We start from the raw sequence: 21,180 nt of genomic DNA on the forward strand, positions 1-21,180 counted from the left end.
CGTCAAAGCAAGTGTCTCCGTTTTTCCAATTCATATTTTTTTTAATTTTAAGTAATTCCTTGTCAAATATTTTACATTAAGTATTTAACTGAAAAATAAAATAAAATAAAAAAGCCGACTAGTGGTATTCTTCTGCTGCCGCATATCGCTCCTGGAACAAAAACGGTAGAGACGACCGCCACCTGTAGGATTGGAGCGCCCCCTCGTTTGAGCAGCCGAAACTGCAATTCAGTCATTTTTTTTTTAATTTGACATTTTTCTTCTATAAATAAAAACATGTTCTTACGCCAACATAAACACACATAAGCAGAAGAATATGCAGGCTATGATCAAAGTGTATGAACAGAGAGAGAAACAGAATAGGCTACATTTGCTTTTATGAATTGTTTTATTAATATTTGTTTTCATGATTTATGAATTAATTATAAAGATTATGAATTGGCACTTGCAAAAAACAAAAAAAAAAACGAGCATGCATATAAAGTAAACCAACAGTTGCAAAATTCTGTCATTTATTCATCCATAATTCGATCAGGAAATATCTTGGAATCTTTGAAAGAGGAACTTTTGAAGGAACGAGCACAATATTTGGAAGGAAAAAAAGTGAAGGTTCCAAAAAGCATCGACACATTTTCACTTCATAACACCAATTTAGAGTTCTTGTATATTGTACCTTCAAGGCATTTATAGTCAAACACATTTCAGGGTAGTTTCAACTTTATCATTCAACATAAAAAAAATGGAACGCTTGAATTGTCATCAGCAAAAGGGACAAAAAAATGTAAGCTGTTGTGTCTGCTGCATCCTCAAATTTCTCACTCATTCCCTTCATTCTACAGTTTGTGTCCTACTCTACTTTCCATATGGCTATTTTGCCATCACGCTGCGCGGATCCACTCAGGACGTAGCGGTCCTCAGCAGAGCAGAGTGTCTTGATGCTGTCTGAATGGGCCTGCAGCTCCTTTGCCACTGTCAGAGTCTCTGGATGCACCACCATTAACTGGCCTCTCAGCTGACCATCACAATGACCTCCCACACCACTCTCTGCACAGCAGCCGACCCAGATCTTAAGTGTAGGACGAAAAACGTCACTGAAAATAGTTCTCATTGTTACAGTCAGTCAAATGTGACAAAACAAACAAGGCTCACCTGGTCCTTGACTCGGATCATGCAGCTGACCCCAGAGCAGCCTGTCAGGGAGATCTTCTTGAAAGCAGCTTTATGGCCGTCAGCGTGCCACACATAGAGCTCACCGGAGTCTGCCAATCCTGTCCAGAGCTCACCTCGCTGGAACACACACACAGAAGAACACTGGCAAGTCAAAGTTTAGCCGGCCTAAGGCAATGTTTCCCTTCCCTTCTCAAGCCAAGGCAACACATTTTAAAATGGAGACATCTCATAGCATGGATGGCAATGTTTGGTGTTTAAAAAAATGTCACAAATATTTTAGGAAGTGAAGTACTGTAATGATCATCCATCCATCCATCCATTTTCCCATCCGCTTTATCCTCACAAGGGTCGCGGGGGGTGCTGGAGCTCGAACCCACGACCTCATTTTGCAGAGTTTGATTTACGAGTTAATTTAATGCCATTCTCTTTGCAGCGGCTTTGCTCCTTATAGTTGACTTCAGTCTCATGTACTGATTTGCTAGCTAATGACCCAGCAGAAGAATCAATTGTCACAGATGGCCAACACCATTTTGCACACTGCAATGACACGAATGGCTAATTCATTCAATCTATATCTAAAAAGCACAATAAAACAAAAATCTCATCGTTCTTCACAATTCTTAATGCTGTTTCTTTTATTGATTTGTTTGTTCCTGCTTCTATTATGAGTGTGTGTGCAAGATTGATATATGTGTGCATTTTATTTCATGAAATCATGACTGTGGATGGTATGATAACCAATTACTTCTCTGCCATGCTTGTGATGTTGTGACAGTCATGATTTTGAATGAAAGTAACGGTAAGAATTAAAATGTTCTTTCTATAAAACAGAAAATAATAACAGTGATAATAATTATTATAATAATCGATTATGCTCACGATTTGAATAAATGATTCACAGTGAATTCTATTTTTCCTTTTACTCTGACATTAGTGTTTGTTGTACATCTACAACAAATATGAGGATGATTCACCTCTGGGATGACAATAAAGTCGGTGAATCTACTTGTTGGGCCTCGAAGGTGCCCTGGCAGCGCCAGCCTTCTTTGTGGCATTCCGCTCTTTTTTAGCTCCACAATGGTGTCACCGCAGCCTATGAAACAAGCCAACACAAATTATTAGGAAGCTTTGTCTCATGTGCATCCAGGGATTATGTAATATGCACTTACAGCACCACAGTGTATCGCCATGGATCTGTATTGAGGAGAGATGCTTGCAGCTGATGTTAAAATGTCGCTTCATCTTCAGGTTGGATGAATCCCACTGCAGTATTGTCCCATCATTGCTGCATGAGTACATGTCAGAACTGGAGGGAAAGAGCATGAACATGTTGGCTCAACAAAGGCTTTTTGATTAAAGCACAATTAACGTGCCATTGCTCTTCCAAGTAGGGTCATGTCTGTCTGTGTTTGTGTTTTGTTTCAGCTCCACCTGTGGTGAAGGGCGTTTCCCTCCAGCCGGCGCACCTGTTCCCCGTTCCCTGTTATCATTAGCCTTGTATTTAAGGACTCCGACTTCTGGCACTGTTCGTTGCATTATTGACCTTGTTCGCTGTGCATGCTTCCGTGTTGTTTTCTAGACCTCTTGATCTTGTCAATGTCATTGTTATTCTTACTCCTTTAGTTCATCGTTTTGTAAGGAGAGTCATTGTTTAGTCATTTGATTTTGTTTTTGTTTGCCGTGTGAAATGGACTCTTGTCATTTTTGGGGGTATTCTCGGTGTTCCACTACCTTGCGTTTGTGTTCATTCCTCGTTTTTTCCTGGATTCTTGAGACAAGCGTTTTCTTTTTTGGACTTTGTCGCTCTGTGTATTTTTTCCTTTTTTTAAGAAACATTTTTGTTGTCGCATTTTGTCTGTGTCTGCATTTCTGGGTTCCCAAACACTATTCGGTTCGTTTCAAACCTGACAAGTAGGCTGAATTTCTTTTGACAAAAATTACGGTATTACAAAAAAAAAATGGAGGAAATGTCAAGGACCATTTTTTGCCCACATTAACCGTTTGAGTACTGTTAAATCCATACAAAATATTACAAATGACTTTTAATAATGTTAAGTAAGCGTCTGGACGTGTCTACCTGCTGTGTTGTTCTCCTACATCCAGTGCGAGTCCAGTAACCTCGTGTCTGTGGTCGGTTAGCTGTTTGTTGCAGGACAGGTTGTGAGCATCAATAATGTAGATGACCGAGTCCTGGGAGCCTATCCACACCTGGTTGTGGACCAATCCCAGCATGCAGTTCTTTTGGGGGCAGCATGGACTTCAATTCAGTACAGTACATCGAAATGCAGTCATTTTCAGTTAGGATGTTGTTACATTCTGCATCGCAACCTCCACTGGTAACATCACGCTTTTTTTTTAAATACAGCACACTATGATTGCACTCACCAGTTTTGACTCTCCAAGATGGATCGAAGCCTGAAGCATGGACCAGCTCGCAGCATCGAATACAACCACTCTGCCCCCGCTGAGAGCCACCCACAGTTTGGGATTCGTCTCATCCTTGGAGTCACCGCATGTCAACTGCCCTGTACAAGAGATGATGACCTTTCATTGAATAAAAGTCGAGACACTAATTAAATGTACTGAACTATCTCTGTGAAAATGGTACAAAGGTAGGATTAAAGACATTCTGAGCCAGAATTGGTCAACTATGAAATTCAGCCATACTCCGGAATACCAGGGATAGCCTGTTAGGTTTTTGGAACAAATACATTATTGGGGTTTGTCTAAATAACATTTTATTATGCAATTTAAAAAAAAAAAGGCTGAAAGGGGAGCAGCCCTAGAATTGAACCCTGCAGAACACCACACAACAGTGGGGCAGTTCGTGTCTCAGAGCAACCAAGGCTAACACAAAAAGTTCTGTCAGCCAAATAGGATCTAAACCACTCAAGGGCGCCACCGCCACTGCCAACCAGGTGCTGCAAATGAGCCAACAGAACACTGAGATCCACTGTAGCATATGCTGCAGTTAAATCCAATGAAACCAGACACACATAGCCAGCCGGTAGGTCTCATCGCATCACAAGACAGGTTAAGAGGTTCCGCTGTTCCTCAGTAAAAATAACTTTGATGGAGGAAACTCGCATGTGACTTTGAAGCAATGCTGGTGATTTATAAGCTGTCAAACACAGACCTGCTATAGACTTCTTTGTGTACAACACAACAAGGGTTTTACAAAACAAGTTTGAGAAGAACAACATACAGTGAATAAATGTACACAATGATTGCACTTTGAATCCGCATGACAATAATCATGCAGTCTGCAAACAGGTACCTGGAGTGTAGAGCAGAATGTGGACAGTCTGTGGCTCTGCGAGGTCCAATGATGGGTTCATTTTGTGTTTTAGCGTCTCAGAGGTAGTTTTAGGCACCATCATGGGCACTGCTCAGAGAAAAATGACAACAATTTCACAATGATAAGAACAAGAACATAATATATCTTAAATTGAAAACAATCAATACATCTAAGAATCAAGTCAATGGAGTTTTCATCTGTGGATCCACCAAGTCCATCCATGAAAAGGAAAAGGTCATGATCCAAAGCATAGCATATTTTATGTAAGAACTTTCTAGCAAAACCCTTGTCCCTCAAGTGTACAGCATTGCTAATTCTACTTGAGCTACATAAAAGTGCAATTTATCAGATAGAGAAGGGTTTACCATGTTTGTTCAGCAAATTAGGAATCCGGATCCTTTCTGCATTACAAACTCATTAAAATACATATGGTAAACTAGTGCCATAAAATTGAGATTCTTCTGTCCATTAACCAAGGACAGACTGTTCATGAAAGTATTACAGCAAGCCTGAAACGAAAAGCCGTTTTCCAAGAAATGGCATGCCCGCATGATTCATGATCCAAGAGCATCTGCCATCTCAATCTAACAACCGTTGACTAAGCAGTTACGTTAACAATAGTTTCATCGTTGCTGTTAAGTAAGAGAGTAGTAGCTGAGGAGTGAGCCCTCACCTTCATGCTTGACCTTGTCAAAATAGGCAAGCTTTGTGGCAGCACAGATTGACCTTTGGGTCTGCAGACAGCCCACCACGGCCTCCATCAGCAGTACATTAGTCAGAGCCTGAGTCATGTACTGAGGGTACTAAAAACAACATCACCCGAATGGTATTTCATTACATGATCGAACCCGTTGGGTTTCCAAGCTGCGGTACCTGATTTCCTTACCTTATGTTGGTCGGCCATCTTGCGCCCGGCCCACATCTCTCTGATCACAAGATTCCAAAGATCAGTTTCCGCCTTTAGGTTGGCCTCAAATGCCTCGAGCCTGCTGGAAGTCCGAATACGCAGAGAAGGAATGCGCACCAGGAGAAAAGGAGCCGAAGCTATCTTCACCTCCTGCACAAAGAAGTTGCTTTGACAAATCCTGGTACAAAACTTGATTTGGTTGCTTTTTAACCTACAAAAGCACCTGGATGTCTCGGAACATCGTGATTTCCAGGAAGCCAGGCTGACCCTCTGGGAGCAAGAAGAGACGTTTCTGGGTCATGGCGATTTTACCCACGCCGTGAGAGGTCTTGACACAGGACGACAACTTGTAGATGCACTCGGTGTGATCCAGCTGCTCGATGACCTCTGTGGGGAGGTTGACGTCTTGAGCCTCTGCTTCACTCTCTTTCCAGAAGGTGTAGAAGCCTTTGAAGAGCTCGGCGTCCACTTGCTCTGACTCATCTAAACATACATTGGAAGTACAAGTAAGTGCCCCACATTTGCAGCTACGCGTAGCGCTACGTGAGCAGGTTATGTACATCCAGGACACAGGTGGCCTAAACACTCTCAGAGGCAATGGATCGCATTTCATTTGCAACAGTCTCTTCATTTGGTAGCATTTCTTTTGACTTCTAGTGCGTTTAGGTGGATGCTGGATTTGTTATTGTTTTTAATCCAATCAGATATCAGCCACCAACTGTTGCCATGTCAATCTAATCCATCCAGTAATTTAAACCACATGAGCAATTGGACAGCTTGGTAAATTTATCAGATTTTAAATTCATCCTCACAAAAGCCACAGAGCTGGCTCTTGATGACGTCAGTATTTTTTTCTGTCCTCTGCCACGTTCAACTAGCAAAACACCTCTGGCGCAATCTGCATATCCATATATAATCATCATCTCTGGTGTGTACAATGTAAACTACAGCCCATAAATCATATATGCCCTGCAGGAATATAGTATTTGAGCTGAACAGCCATGCAAATCTAAACACAATTAAAACCCGCAAAGGCGCTGTTATGAAAAAGCCTCAAAACCACTTTAAGCCACAAATGATCATAAGGCCTTTTAAAGTAGACATTTGTTTAATGGGCTGTATAAGAAAAACAAAGTGAGGAGAAACGTTCCACAGCCCCAATCGAAATCAATTCCGTATACATGTCACAAGAAATCACTTTGTTTTCTGTTGCTATTTTAAAGTTCACTTCATGCTCCATTTTCTGAATAGAATATAGAAACATTATGATGTAACCATGACATGTGACAAATGTGCTCCACTTCAGACTGCCAGTGAGTTACTATTAAACAGGCTGCGTAGCAAATGTAATGAATTATGCTTTGATATTGTCTATGGCAGCTGTGTGCCAACACGAACAATGTTCTTGAGTGAACAAAATCAAAGTATTCATATTCTAATTTATAACAACAGTCACCAGTAAAACAAAAAAGTTTCCCAAGTTAATACTATTTTACAGACGAGTGTAAAAATAAGTTGGCCTAACGGATTATGTGACGGGTCAGTAATGCTTCCTTAATGGGAATGTTTGCCCGAGCTGGGCAAGAATTCCCCCGAGGGAGCTTTTTGCTGATTTCCTCCCATCATCACTTACCACCGGTGAGAGCGTCAAATAAGCGATGAATGGTCGCCACGTCTTTAACGATCCCGCCCTCTTGGATGCAACGCACAAACTCCTCTCGATCCAGCGGTCGGCGGGGAAGCTCAAACTTCTTGACATCGTCGTTGAGCTCCACCGACGGCTTCTCGTTTTGCGTCTTAACCTGACGATCGATTAAGAACAGCGATAGAATCCTCTGGATGTTCGCTTCATTAAAGGTGTGAGGAAACTGACCTTGAGGATGAGTCGTCTGAGTTCAGGCCTTCTGTTGGCTTGCTGCTGTTCTTCCTGTATGAGCGAGTTCACCAGCCATGTGACCACTTGCGTGGGGAAGATGGAAGTGTCCGTCTTGTGGAGCGTTTGAAAGTCACCCAGAGCATTGAGGCGACGCAAGCACAGCAGATTGGCGAAGCCACGCAAGTAGTAGTATCTTAAGAACAAGAAACCAGATTTAGTTCATGCTAAAATCCAGCCACGAGACACAAAAGATGATGCGCAATCTAATGCAAGAAGTGTCTCAAAAAAGAACAAGTTTCTTTTTGAAGAACCCTGAGAAGTGGGCAAAATTACCCTAAAATGGCCACTTCAAACTTTAGGTTATGGGTTCTTCAGATTTTTCATGTTTCTGTGCGAAAATGACGGACTTCTTAAAATATTTCAACTCGTGCTCTTGAGCCCATTTTGTGGGTCATGCCCAAAACCAATGTTCCTTCGAAGCTGCGCACGTGAACAATTGCGCACTGTTCTCATTCTCTCAGTGCACTCGGTGATGCCGGTGCGTAACTCACACACACATTATATTTCTGTACTGATTCCTTCATTCAAACCCAAGTTTAATCTACAAAAAGGACACCACACCATTCCCACTTCCCTTGCAGTCGTGCGGCCGACGGATTTCGGGAATTCGTATCAGTATACATTTTGCAAATGTACCGATCTGAAACTGATATTGCACAAAATCTTAGGACAAGTTTGTTTTTAAAGGAATTTGGAGTCAAAGGGGCCCACATTAGGGCACATTTTGACAAAAAAAAAACAAAAAAAAAAAACAATTTGTGAACATTGGGACACTTCAAAAGAAAATGGCAGATGTCCTTTGTCTTTTTTGGACATGGTCTCTTCAGACCTTTCTGTGGGTCAGCTCATTCTTGACATGCCTCCCACATCTCATATTTCGACTATACTGTATGTCAACCTGGCTTCCAGGGCTTGATTTTTAAAACAAGAATACCAATAAAGGGGTAGATACAAAAATATATTTGCAATGTCCAGTGCCCGCGTCAAAGATTCATTTTCACATGGCATGGGTGGATAATTCCTGTACAGTAAAAATACCTGGCTAGTAGAGCAGAGTTGTCATTTTGGACCGAGTCAATCGCCTTGCCAAGAAGCTGGATCAGCTCACTGTAATAACTTTGGACAGCATGGAAGGAGAGACAGTCTGGGAATTCTGGAAGCTTGAATATCGTCACAGACTTCGGAGGCATCCTTCGGGCTAGGATAAAAGCAGATTGTGGAAAAAGAAAAAATGTTGGTGGCAGCGATCTGTCAGTTCAACCAAACAGGTGGGTTGATTGAAATGTTCCTCTCCAGTCTCACCATGTTCGCACAATATGATTTTGGTTGGCAGTGAATTTCTTTGAAAGCTCATAGATTGGTCTTGATCTCCTAGGTTGGGAAGGCTCATTGTTTGTCTCTTAATCAGCTTGTTCTCAGCGAGGGAGCTCTTTCTCCGGACTTGAATCTCCTGCATGGTGGGCCTGCGGGGGTTTTCCACTGATGCCTTCATCCTGGTCGAAACAGCATTGTAAAACAGACATTCATTTGTGTGAAAAACCCAGAAACCGTTTAGACAGCAAGGCTTGAATTGAATAGTCAACTAGTCGATTAGAGCCTGTGTAGTCAATTCACTGGCAAGCGCGTGCTTCGACATAACACGGAGACCTGGCTGAAATCAACAGCTACTCGATGGATGACTTTCTTTCAAATTGTGTCACGCGGTTGGATTGTGTTAACGGTACCAAAAACCACAATTTTGTGCGAGTCAAAATCAATAAGACCAGACAGAGAAAAAAAAAAAACCCCAGCTATCCAATGAAGTGCGATATGATATGATGCATTAAGATAAGACACAAGACTTAACAAAAGCTCATACTTTTGCATCCCTGATTGAGTGTTGAGTTCCATGCGAGCAAAGTTGTCCATCTTCCTGTTGAGACGATCCCTGAGGAAAGAATGGAAGATGTGTGTCTGCAAAACCTGCAACAAAGCCAGATCCGGATATCAACACAACAGTGTGTCCAAGCAGGATTAACCATTCCAGATAAATGTCGATATTTAGTTCCAGTATACTGTCTACCCCAAAGGTAAACAAACTCAGGTTCAGGTTACTCGACTGAGCTCCACCGGGGAGAATTTTGTCTCAGAGACAGGAACAAATCCTCATCACACGAATGAAACAAAGGCAAACTGCTATTCATCAGGCACTGATTCAACAGCGGTACAAAGCTTCCCCATCCTGATCTTCTCCATTGATTTAAAAATGGCCACTGGCCGGCAATCATTGTCCTCCCGAAGATGAACCTTTCTGGGTATTGGCTTTGTAATATATGTTGTTGAGCTTTTTTTGTTTTTGTTTTTTTTCCAGAGTCGTAGTGTACAAGTGTCTATGGAAAGCTAGAATAATTTCTTCAAAGCTGAAAACAGAATCTCTGCAATAGACTTCAAAATAAAAGCAGGCCGTCCGTCTAAGGGCTGATACGTTTTTAGTATAATAGTTTTAAAAACTTTACTGACTCTTTCTAGAGCAGGGGTTTCAAACTCATTTTTGTCGCGGGCCACTTTGGAGTTACGTCTTCCTTCGGAGGGCCGTTACGACCGAAGAAAAATCATCGCATCGTATTATTGCTTGTACAAACACACACACACACACACACACACACCCACACACACACAAAAAGACGGATTACGAGTTTTGATATCAGTCAACTATTTGTTTGTTGTTTCTTCAATTATTGTTCAAGTGAGTGAAAATCGGTTAGCAAAATTATTTTGGTACAGATTTAAGCAAGTATCATGGAAGCTGACACATATGATTTGCTTTCGAGGGCCGCATAAAATGATGCGGCGGGCCGGGTCTGGCCCCCGGGCCTCGACTTTGACACCTGTGTTCTAGAGCCTCATCACTAACAAGTCACCAGCTATCATATTAAGTACACTGTCTGTCTTAGGTTGATTAGATTGTGCTGGTGTTCCTAATGTCGTGCTCGGTGAGAGTGTGTTTATGTCGTACATGTTGAGAGGATGGCGTGACGCATAAAAAGATAATACCAAAAGCAATTACATTCTTGTAGAAAAGTTGTTCTGCTGGTTCTCTGCTTCTCAGGAACTCTTCACTGTTAAACACTCGGTGTTCGTAGTTCAAGTGGCTGCTGACATTTCTGCACAGAGATGGAAATATGATCATGTGACAATATAAGTAAAGGCTGGAGCAACAGCAAAAAGCTCCTATCGGTTGCCATTAGATTGTGAAGGCTAAGCTGATGTATTCAAAGAGCGTACTGGGCTGTGATTGATGAAATCATCACCACTTGATACAACTCAGTGATAACCTGAATATGTTGACAATGAGTTCAGTTGTAATGGTCTGGATGTCACGGTTTAGATTGCGCTGCCACGCTCGTCTCTGGCCGCGCTGACCCTCGATGTCAATGCAGTTTGCACGCTCGCACTGGTCCAAGTCAAAATGCATCTGCAGAGACCGACACCTAAATAAAATGCACCGATCATTAATCAAAAATGCATTATTACAAGGTTGCAGCATTCATCAGTAGGTTGTTGACTTACCTCTGTGTGAAACATTCTGCTGCAAACGTTGGGATCTCTGGTAGGTCAACAGTTTCCGAACAAGAAGTCGACACGCTTCCATTATCAATGTTGATGAGGATCAGATCATCTGTTTCCTGCTTGGACAGAAACAAAACTAATATTTGAACAAATTACAATTTCCAGTTGCATTGACCACATTGTCTTAGCGCTCACCGCGGCAACTTCTTCGAAATGGCAGAGGTGGCAGCCCATGAGGAAGGCTGTCGGTGCCATGAGGAAGTCCAGCATGCCTCTGGCCAGGACGGGGACGTAAGGATGCTGCCATGAGAGAGGCTGTAAAAACAAGATGATGATAAAACACCAGCAGTCAAATTCATGACAGGAGTGTTTATAATGTGCGAGATAATGCATTTTTGGGATCTAAAATGGTCTAAGTGTCCAAAGGGACATAATACAAACTATGCATTCAAATACTTTACAGTACGCCAAGAACATTATTCCACAGCATGAAACCACATTAGCATTTCTGCCTTCAACAATAACAACGGTCAACAAGTTCTTACATTTTTTTTTTAAATGGGCAATGCAAGTAAACTCTCAAACTGTTTTTCTTTAGTTACTGTATTTACAAAAGTAAGTTTGTCCTCTTGGTCAGCAGTAACAGCTAGCTTAAAAGCTAGCTTCCACTCCTGAGAGAAAGCTAAGTAATGTAAGCACCAAATAAATCATCCAGGTGGGTACACCTTAAACCGGATGCCAGCCAAAAGCAGGGCACATGTTTTTGGAATGTGGGAGGAAACTGGAATTCCCATAGAAAACCCACACAGACACCGGGAGAACATGCAAACTCCATACAGGAAGGCTGGAGCCGGAATCGAACCCTGCACCTCTGGAATGTGAGGTCGACGTGCTAACCAGTCAACCACCGTGCTACCATCAAATTAAAACCAACAAATCAAAAATAAAGGATGATAAAAATATGTACAGGTAGTACGTGAAGTTCTTTCTTTTAACATGCCCACATGCAAAAAAAAAGTAATTTATCAAATGGATTCCATTGTATGCACAGTGGTGAGCGTACGTGCAGAAAAATCAGCAAGCTTTCTGCCACCAGTGTCAGTCGGGCCCAGCTGGCAGAAAAGAGCACCACCCTTTGCTCCTGGAGGAGGCAAGATAACACCTGCGTAGAAGAGTGAAGGTGACATTTCCAGCTCAGCATGCTTCCGGAAACGACAGCATCGAGGAGGTCTTTATGTGTGCAGTACCTGCAGGAGACGATGTGGACGGAAGCAGACAAAAGGCAGATGAAGGTCTAAATCTACAGCTGGGGAATCTTCATCTTCTCTGGATGTCAATTCGATGGTCAGTGAGTGCAAGGTAAACATCTAGGGGGGCAAACGCAGCATTTAATGAGGTGCATCACAGGCAAGTTAAGCAATAAGAGTTTGTTTGCTTTTTAAATTATGACTGTCACGGGTACCAAATGGAGTTGCCCAGGAGGAGGGATGGGTACCAGTGCCAATTTGGCTGCAAACTCCTTCACCTTCTCCTTAACGTCCGAAAAATGACAAGCTGTGAGCTCTATAAGAAGACTGACAGGAAAACAGGAAGAAGACTTCATAAAACTCAAAGGGCACCTCGTGGTAAGTTGAAAGTATTTTTTGGATTTTTCAGTGGAGTTCCTTTTGATTTTCTGTTTTGACTTTCGTTTTTCAGATTTGTTTTTAGAGCGCACTGAAAGTTGCGTTGAATGACACAATTTTATTTAAGTGGTTGTACAAAAAAAAAATCGAAATAAAATCCAGATACAGATGAATTTTTATTACAGTATACATATGGTCTACTTAATAAATGGATCTGGACTGCAGTGTCCAAATGCTTACGTCACAGGAGTGATCTGTGAACACCCCGACCAACTTTATACCATCCACAAATGGAGATCTTTTTGCATTTCCTTAGAAACGTACTTTGCAAGTGACGGTCACCTTCATGGAGTCAGTTGATGCTTTCCACCCCTGCGCTGAATTTAAAAGTAATGAGAGGAGCTGCAAGTCGGCTGAGTTCACTCTCACAACGGCGCAAACGCCCATTTCGAAAATGGCATGTATACGAAAATATTAAAAAAATCCACTCAAGTGCAAAAAAAATAAAATAGGGCACTCTGTGTGTGCTTTGGACTCTGACAACTTATATATTGGTTTAGGCTGAAGCCAAATATAAGGATTAAATATTATTCTGTGTTCTGGTACAATGACATAAGGAGAGGCTGTACGTTTGGCACATGACCCGTCTCAAAACGCCAAGATTAGATTGAGAGCGGAAAATTGTAGAATGTTGTCTAATCATTCTGGGCTGGAATAGTTCACATTCCATGGAACACAGAAATAAAGCAACTCATACTTCTTTATGTGATAAATTATTGTACTGTACAGTCGTGCATTTGGGTGAATGGAAATAAAGCATTAGAAGGATTATTAAGTTTACTCTCTTTTTACTGGCATTCAGACACAACTGTAGATTTATCCTCGTTCATTCTCACTTACATTGACAGACAGTCTTTTAGTGCAGTCAAGTATGGATGTTTGGATATCACACAGAAACTGTAGTCACAGAACAGTTTGGAGGCAGCTCCACTCTGACAGGGGGACGTCCACTCCTGTAACACACGGCAATGCAACTTGACTTCATCTCAGGTCACGTGTGTGTCGAGTTGTGTTTCGCGCTGACAACCTGAATGGGACGAGAACACTGCATGACGACTCCATGGGACTTGTTGCCAAAGACATCAGTGAAAACCAGGAAGTGAAACTGTTCTTCTGACTTTACGTTGGTCACTCTGAGCCCGCCTGGGGAAACAAGGGAAATTAATTCATATCATCACATTGGCTGCCGCAAAAATTATTTTTTTTTTTGGGGGGGGTGTAACTGAAATTTCATGCGTTTGTAAAACAAACTAAAAAATATATTGTGTATTCATCTTTGTCAATCAATATCATTGATTATTGTGTACAGCCATTTGTTACAGATGTGTGTGTGTGTGTGTGTGTGTGTGTGTGTGTGTGTGTGTGTGTGTGTGTGTGTGTGTGCGTGTGCGTGTGTGTTTTTAAGGGCTCTTAAAATAAAGTTGTATTGAGTATATTCTATCTTTTGTTGTGTGTATAATAATGTTCAATACCGGGAAAGCACAGTTGAGGCAATGCAGTGAGGTCGATGTCTTTGGGAACAGTCATATCATCACTGCCTTTTCTTCCGCTGGCTGCAGCTTCACCTGCGCAGTTGTGACGGCCTACAGCAACAGGACACCAGTATGAAAAATGACAACAAATCTCTCTCTCGAAATTTGAGTCCTGCATCCGACATGGAACAAAAAGTTCGAGAACAAAAATAGAATAGAATAGAAATCATTTTGGAGGTACGAAGATTCTGCCCGATGCCGTTGATATGCATTTTTTTTTTTTATCTGACATGAAAAATGAACAATCTCACACCTTGGCTAGATGTGGTGGATGCAGAAGATTGCTTCCTCTTCTTCCTCAGCAAGGAGTGATGCTTCCTCGCATGTGATCTCACCGCTTCACTCTCAGCTTCCGGCCGGCAGACAAAGGGAGGCGCCAGCACATGCAGGACCTCCGGCTCCAAAACGTCGTGCTCCAGACTTCCGTGAAAGTTCACAGCCTTCAAGCAAAGTTGTCATAAGCTCTTTCATCAGTTTATCCAATCATTAGTTGATGTTTTTGATGTGGAAAGTACCTGGCAGAAGTCCTGTAGTTTTTCACTGGACGCTCCGACCACGACACAGGCCTCCAGAAGAGAAGGAAGAGGGTGCGACATTGCTGACACGGATTCAGATCCTGAACAAAGTCCTCACATCTGCTACAATGCAAGCATTGAACTAACAGAGGGGGGAAAAAAGAAGTAGGAGGGGGATGACACGCAAATTAGACACAAATAAGTTATTGTGTTAACTCCAGATGAAGAACATTCAAAGTAGTTATTTTTAGTTGAATGGGATTAACATCTGAAGACTTTCTTGCTTTTTTTTCTCCATTTCACAAAATACGACATTTACCACATCAGGATGAAATATTTTTAGATTTTCACATTTTAAATTCTTGCAGATTTACAGGGGCTCCAAATTATTTGAAAAAATGTACCAGAATGTATAAACCGTTGATAACAAATCCTCCAGATTCTGAGCTAGACATTTCCTGCATCCAGTCACATTCAGTTGCTTTTTTTGTGTGTGGGTCTTGCCATCTTCATTATGTGATAATCGTGCTCCAATGTCTTGAAAATGTGGAATCCTTCACAAAGTCCCAAGTTGCTTTTCGTGGGAGACTTTCAATGCCTGTCTTTGCAACGCCTTTTTCCAAAAATGCAGGATGTACAAATTATTCGTTTACCATGACATCCGGAAGACGTCATCTCTACATGAACTGTTCTTATACAACACTGTCCCTGAAAAGAAGCGCATGACTGTGTTAATTGCACTGCACAGCACAGCTGGACTGCTGCAATGTGCTCTTTGTTGAACACATTTCGATGTCTAATGCTTTTTTGAACTGGGCATAGTGTATATATGTACTGTATATAGCTTCTGCATATTCCTTTTCTAGGTCACTTCAGGGTCACGGGGGGACTGGAGCCCAGCTGATTTGAGGAGAAAGACAAACTCGACCCTGGACTGGTCGCAAGTCAATCACAGGGCGTTATTAGAGACAGATGAGCGTTCACATCAACATTTGCACTCACTGAGTGGGAAATGAAGCCAAACTGCTTGCATTCAAGTGAAGCAAAGGGAATCACCATACCATCAGCGACCGGAAAGCTACTGCTTTGTTGTATGAATGGCAACAGGTGCACACACAGGTTCAACGTACCTTCTGGTATCAGGTGAACAGAATTTATTACGATATGTCAGTGGCCTAGATAGATGTTTATTCATGACTTGCAGTAAGTAACCAATATTTTTTGTCATGAAAATGAAAAATGAATTGAAAAATAATAATAAATTTTTAAATGAGAATAGCGGACTCTAACAATACTATTGCATACAGTGTATGCATTATTTAAATACATGACAATAAAAACCGATAAGCTATTGATGCATATTTATACAATGTTTAGGTGCCAAGAATCGACGTCAATAAGATGACGTCAGAAAAAAAAATCTAATTGATATTCTTGATTGAAACTGTGCGTTTTTGCGTGTGCGCGTGCATCACTCACCGTTTCCTCTTCATCAAACATCAAGACCAATGCAGCCCTTCATCAAACTGGCAAAGAGGCTGACATACACTAAAAAAGAAAAAGAAGCCTCCTCCTGTTCTGGGCAATCATGCGCACTGACAGGAGCAGTTGCTCTACTACGGTTTCACATAACGCGCCTTATGATGGCATTTAAACTTCATTTTAAGCTAAAATGCTTTTGAAGAGAAATGAAAAGTTGTTTGGGGGAACATCCATGACACAAGTGAACACAACTCAAGCGGATGAAACCATGCGACAATTTTGACGCTGTTCCCTAATTCTGCAGCAGAGGGCGGGCATTACTAAAAGAGCAAAAATTTGCCGGGTCTCGGGAACGTCTTAGAAGTCGTTTTTTTTTTCATTATAATTTTTTATTTACTGTATTGTATTAGTTTAATTTAAACATTGTTAACAGTCATGTATTGACATAGGTGAAATTGTTTGTTAAAACAAAATATTTGAAATACAGGGTTGGCAGGTTTAGTCTTAAAAAAAAGTCCCGCATTTACATACATAAACAGATTAAGCACCTACACTTACATGCATCTACTTACATGCATGTGCATGTAAGTGTAGGTGTAAAAACAATACATTAATTTTTATAGGCGGTCTGGTGGAGTTTGTATGTTTGATCCGTGCTGGTGTGGGTTTGATCCGTGCTGGTGTGGGTTTTCTCCGGGTGCTCGGGTTTCCCGAATCAAGCATTCAGCTACTAGTTGTTGGAATTAAATACGCAGCCGTCTGTATTATTACTGGCGTGAAGAACTTGCACCATTTCACAAATGTTCTCATTATTTCACTTGTTACCCGTAAGAACTATAATTGATTTTCACATCCTATGACTGGTACATGACCTTGTACCTAAATACATAATTTGGTTATGCATGTGTTGTATTTTGTTTTATTGTATTATCCGTTTTTAAACATTGTAAAACACACGGAGTTTGCCTTGCATGTGAAATGAGCTTCACAAAGAAAAAGTAATTGACATCCTGAGCTAAAACCCCTTATACATTATATCATTCCAAAAAGTCAAACCAACAAAGGGCTCAATATGTGTGCAGATGGAAGGTGTTGTCAATGAATGACAGGCAATTGTAGGTGGATTTAGCCTTCTCTTCAAAGTATTTGCTTTGGAAACACTTAGAAGCTTTTATAAAAAAAAATTAAATTAAAAATAATCTGTACAGCAGCAAAATAAAACAAAACACCCCAAACATTGGTGATTAACTTTCAACCCAGAACGGAACAAAATACGGGTTCAACTCTTAAAAGGTCTTGACATATACATAAAATGCAAACTTTTTGACACACAGAACTACACAAACACACCCTGTTTCAGGCTTCGATATGACACCAGTAGGATAACAAACCAAAGTCCTTTGGTTGCTCAGAGCAAAGAGCCTTTGTAAATATTAATCTGCATCATGTCCTGAGGCTTGCCGAGTAAATTGTTGCACAACCCAAATTATGACTAACCACTTTCACTCTCCTGCACTTAAAGGCACTTAACAGTAACTTATCGGACTGCATAGTAGAATTACAACTCCTGAATAGCATTGCAGATTTCGTGGTGTGAATGGTAGGTAAAAAAAAAAGGCCGTTTATAACCCTAGCCCATAAAAAAAAAAGAAACAAGGGGGCTCTCGAGGATGTGAACGAGGAAATTGAAATGTACCTGTGGTTGAAAACGTAGCGCAACTGGCATAATGTATCATTTCACAATGCAATTCAATGCCAATGTGGTCACAGCATAAGAGAGCACAGTGCTCTCATCACCAAACAAAAATACAGGCTCTAACTAATGGCGCCGAAGCCACTTATGTGAATGTTTACCTTGTGATCACAGTGAATAAAGCATATCAGTCTGCGCGTGTGTAAAGCACACCAGACAAACCTGCTGATAATTGAAATCGAGAGGTTTGCCATTTTCATTAACCTGACTGAACACAAATTTACATCTCTCCTTAGCCGACAGCATCGTGATCATCTGTGAAACAGCTGGAAGGCATTACGTAATTCTGCAGGATCACCAGCTCAGGAATGAGACACAAAGTGCTGTGTGTGCCTTCTCATTTTGAGGTTTCCGAAAAACATCTCGGAAAACTTTCTTCCAACCTCGTTCGGTCCATCTCGTTCACTTTAGCCTGTTTGGGCTGAGGTAGTAAAGGGACGTGCAGAAAACTCCTCACACAAAGGAGACATATCTGTGCAAATCCAACCCCACTGTATTCCTGTGGTTATTATTCTTATTATTTGGTTTTTTTTGCCACACATTTCCATCTCTGCCTCGTCTCATCTCATTCCTCCTTCAACACTTAAGAATCGTTTGTGCTCATGCGACTGGGAGCTTCTCAGTATTCTTAAGGCCTTCTCTGTTGGCCAGCTTCTGCAAAGCCAATGTCTCGCCACCATCTTCTCCATGGTGGCCCAGCTCAACTGACAAACAGGGCAACTCCTGATCGCTGGAATCCTTGTCCGAATCCTCGTCAGGATAAATAACGAGGAAACAGGCGGCAAGGAAGCCGAGGAAGGAGCTGCCAGAGGCCACCATCGGAATGACTCGCACGCTGCCGACGGCCTTGATGACCGCTCCCAGCGCTGATGCGACCAGAATCTGGCTTATATAGACCTGGAAATATACAAAGATGATATGAATTTGAGCATCCATCCATTTTCTAGCATTTGTCCTCGTTGGGGTCGTGGGTGAACTGCAGCAGAGCTAGCTACCACTAGTAAACCGTTAGAGCATGTAGAGCTAATTGATATTTCAAATGATTTTTGACATGCTGTAAGGTTTTTTTGTTTTGTTTTGGGAAAAACAAAGATGGGTTGGGTAAATTGACTCACTTGGCATGACAGGATTGCGCAGTCAATGCCAAAACCTCTTCTAGTGTTGCCTGGACTGTGGTGGACGAACTGGGGAAACCAAAGATAGCAGAGAATGCAACTTCAATACCAATTCAGTTTTTCTGCTCATTAGTACAGTGGTGCCTCGAGATACAAGTTCTATTCGGTTGTGGATCACACTCGTAACTCGAAATACCTGTATCTTAAATCATCTTTCCCCATTGAAATGAATGGAAATGTCATTAATCCGTTCTAGCATCCCTAAAAAAAAAAAAAAAAAAAAAAAACTCAACAATTATTATACTTTATACATACAGTAATTATGCCATTAAAATGACTTAAAAGAATCGATTTTTGTCAAACTTCCTCTTTCAATTCAGATGCTCATGCTGGTGCGCAGACAGACTGGTCATTGAGACTTCTCATTTCCTCTCAGCTGTCAGTACGGCACTAAAATTTGTTGTAAATGATTAAGCCTGTGTGTATCATTATAATAACTTGCCTACATGTTTTGTAGCGACAATTGTACAGAGATATCAGTGACTGAAAGAAGATCAACACCAGCACATAGACGGTAATTGTTGGCCTGTGTGACTAGAGTTTCCCATTTTATGTTAGCATTCACATTGTGGAGGCTGTGGTTGTCAGATGGAATTCTCTTTGTATTATGTTTAGTTTGACAGTCACCTACACTTGACTTCAATAAACAGCTTGAAGCCTCCTTTTGAACAATATTTACTAATTATATCTGCCAAATGTTGTGAAGGGAGTTGAGTCACCTTCCATCATGCAGTGCCAGATACCAAAGTTGAATTTGCAAAGCAAAAAAAAAAATCGTTGGCTTGTATTTTGAAAAAGTTGGGTCACTCATACCTCAAGGCACCTTTGTACATCAATGTTCATAACTCTGTTCTCGGATTGCATCAGTACCTCTTTAATTTCATGATACTGTCCTAATAAGGCATAAGGACAGTAGGACATGCTCATAGAGATGATGCCCATGCTGCTGATCATTACCATGGCAACGTACACATTTGGGAAGATAGCCATCACCGCGGTTCCTAAGGTTAGAAAGGCACAATAGTGAACAGATACATGAAATATGTAGGTGATTCTAGCGTATTGCTGCTGTTTATTGTGTCATGCATGTATTCTCACCTATTGCAAAACCCAGAGTCCCCATAATGTAGATGACCTTGATGCTCAGGTCAAAGTTATCCAGGTACTTCTGAAGGATGGCTGGTTTGAGAAAAAAAAAGAAGAGAAGGGTGATTGTATCGCTGACTACAGTCATTTTGGAGAGAACTGAGTCAGTAAGTGTCTTGAAATGCTCATTTGGACTCGTGCATTTATACCTGAGCAGACAGCAGCAGTTGCCGCATTGACTACAAGCCCCCAACACCCCATTTGGACTCCACTGTTATAATTCAGAAACTCTGTGGAATTGGATGGTGCCTGGGGGAAAAAAATAGTACATATTCATTGAACAATAGCTTTGCATAACCCTAAATGCGTGTATTTCTAATACTGTCTATTGATTATTTGAGTGCCACATTTCCATCAAGAAAAAAAAAGAATTTTCTATTTGCTCTCATTGTCTTAAGTTAATGGGAAACCAAAAAAACTGATACAAAACAGCGATTGCTGAATGTTCAAAACACCGCTTAGTAGGGTCACCACTGCAACATATAACGCAAAACTTGTCTGGAAGTGAAAGTCAAAGCTGAGCAATGTGATCTGCGTTGAATGTGAAAACAGGTGTGACACTGTGTAGTTTTTACTGCCAATTACAGCAGCGGCCACACAAACTTTTCTGCACACACCAAAAAGGAGACCAACAAAATAATTAAAGACACAACTTACGATGATGCTCAATGCAGATGTAATAAACAGGTCGCCTGCGCTTGTTTCTATTCAACAAGCTGGTCATATATTAAGGTAATATTTTTTCATTTTTCGCCAAAGCCCAGGTGCTTGGGCACCATTGGCTGAAGCTATTTGCTCTCATTTATAAGCCTGTCAGTACATTAGGTAGAGGAGTTTTTTTGGGTGTTTTTTTTACTTAGCTTTTGGGACTTGAAATGTACCTGCATCGTGTGCCTGATGAGTGTTTTGTCAGAGGGACACATGGGTGCACCTGATTTTCAATTTTTTTTTTTCCAAATTGAAATGTCTCTTTTTTTTTTTTTTTAATGAAGGCAAGAGTCTTGCATCAGACCTAATTAGATTGTGCATATG

General features: G+C 41.3%; 2 protein-coding genes across 4 annotated transcripts in view; both read right to left on the minus strand.

Moving 5' to 3' along the window:
• Positions 1–496: 496 nt before the first annotated feature.
• LOC109518047 (DENN domain-containing protein 3-like) lies at positions 497–14,864 on the minus strand. The gene is made up of 27 exons (XM_019873658.1): positions 14,593–14,864; positions 14,331–14,517; positions 14,018–14,128; positions 13,573–13,688; positions 13,386–13,498; positions 12,323–12,434; positions 12,108–12,227; positions 11,924–12,022; positions 11,056–11,175; positions 10,861–10,976; positions 10,626–10,781; positions 10,358–10,454; positions 9,170–9,273; positions 8,614–8,804; positions 8,350–8,509; positions 7,249–7,444; positions 7,009–7,177; positions 5,599–5,858; positions 5,355–5,525; positions 5,142–5,271; positions 4,448–4,555; positions 3,556–3,695; positions 3,248–3,408; positions 2,340–2,476; positions 2,145–2,263; positions 1,150–1,287; positions 497–1,066 (listed from the first exon to the last, which is right to left on the minus strand). The coding sequence occupies exons 1-27, from the start codon at positions 14,671–14,673 to the stop codon at positions 848–850; spliced, it is 3,831 nt and encodes a 1,276-aa protein (XP_019729217.1). The 5' UTR covers positions 14,674–14,864; the 3' UTR covers positions 497–847.
• Positions 14,865–17,696: 2,832 nt separating this feature from the next.
• LOC109518046 (solute carrier family 45 member 4-like) overlaps positions 17,697–21,180 on the minus strand; it is a 13,608-nt gene continuing 10,124 nt past the window's right edge. For all 3 annotated transcript variants that reach the window (XM_019873657.1, XM_019873655.1, XM_019873656.1), the window contains exons 10-14: positions 20,298–20,397; positions 20,101–20,181; positions 19,873–20,003; positions 18,943–19,011; positions 17,697–18,724 (exon numbers count right to left, since the gene is read on the minus strand). In XM_019873657.1, the coding sequence (XP_019729216.1) occupies positions 18,428–18,724; positions 18,943–19,011; positions 19,873–20,003; positions 20,101–20,181; positions 20,298–20,397 (678 nt within the window). In that variant the 3' untranslated portion in view covers positions 17,697–18,427. The remainder of the gene's footprint in view (positions 18,725–18,942; positions 19,012–19,872; positions 20,004–20,100; positions 20,182–20,297; positions 20,398–21,180) is intronic.

This window comes from Hippocampus comes, unplaced genomic scaffold (genome assembly GCF_001891065.2).
Source record: "Hippocampus comes isolate QL1 unplaced genomic scaffold, H_comes_QL1_v1.1 scaffold383, whole genome shotgun sequence".
NCBI lineage: Eukaryota > Metazoa > Chordata > Actinopteri > Syngnathiformes > Syngnathidae > Hippocampus > Hippocampus comes.

What these genes read in the sequence shown, in the direction of transcription:
- LOC109518047 (XM_019873658.1), bottom strand. Translation starts at nt 14,673, where the DNA reads ATGTCGCACCCTCTTCCTTCTCTTCTGGAGGCCTGTGTCGTGGTCGGA. An exon ending in CTCCTGGGCAACTCCATTTG is followed by an intron (nt 12,228 to 12,322) that starts GTACCCGTGACA and finishes TTGCCCCCCTAG; the next exon opens with ATGTTTACCTTGCACTCACT. An exon ending in ATCTTGGAGAGTCAAAACTG is followed by an intron (nt 3,409 to 3,555) that starts GTGAGTGCAATC and finishes TGCCCCCAAAAG; the next exon opens with AACTGCATGCTGGGATTGGT.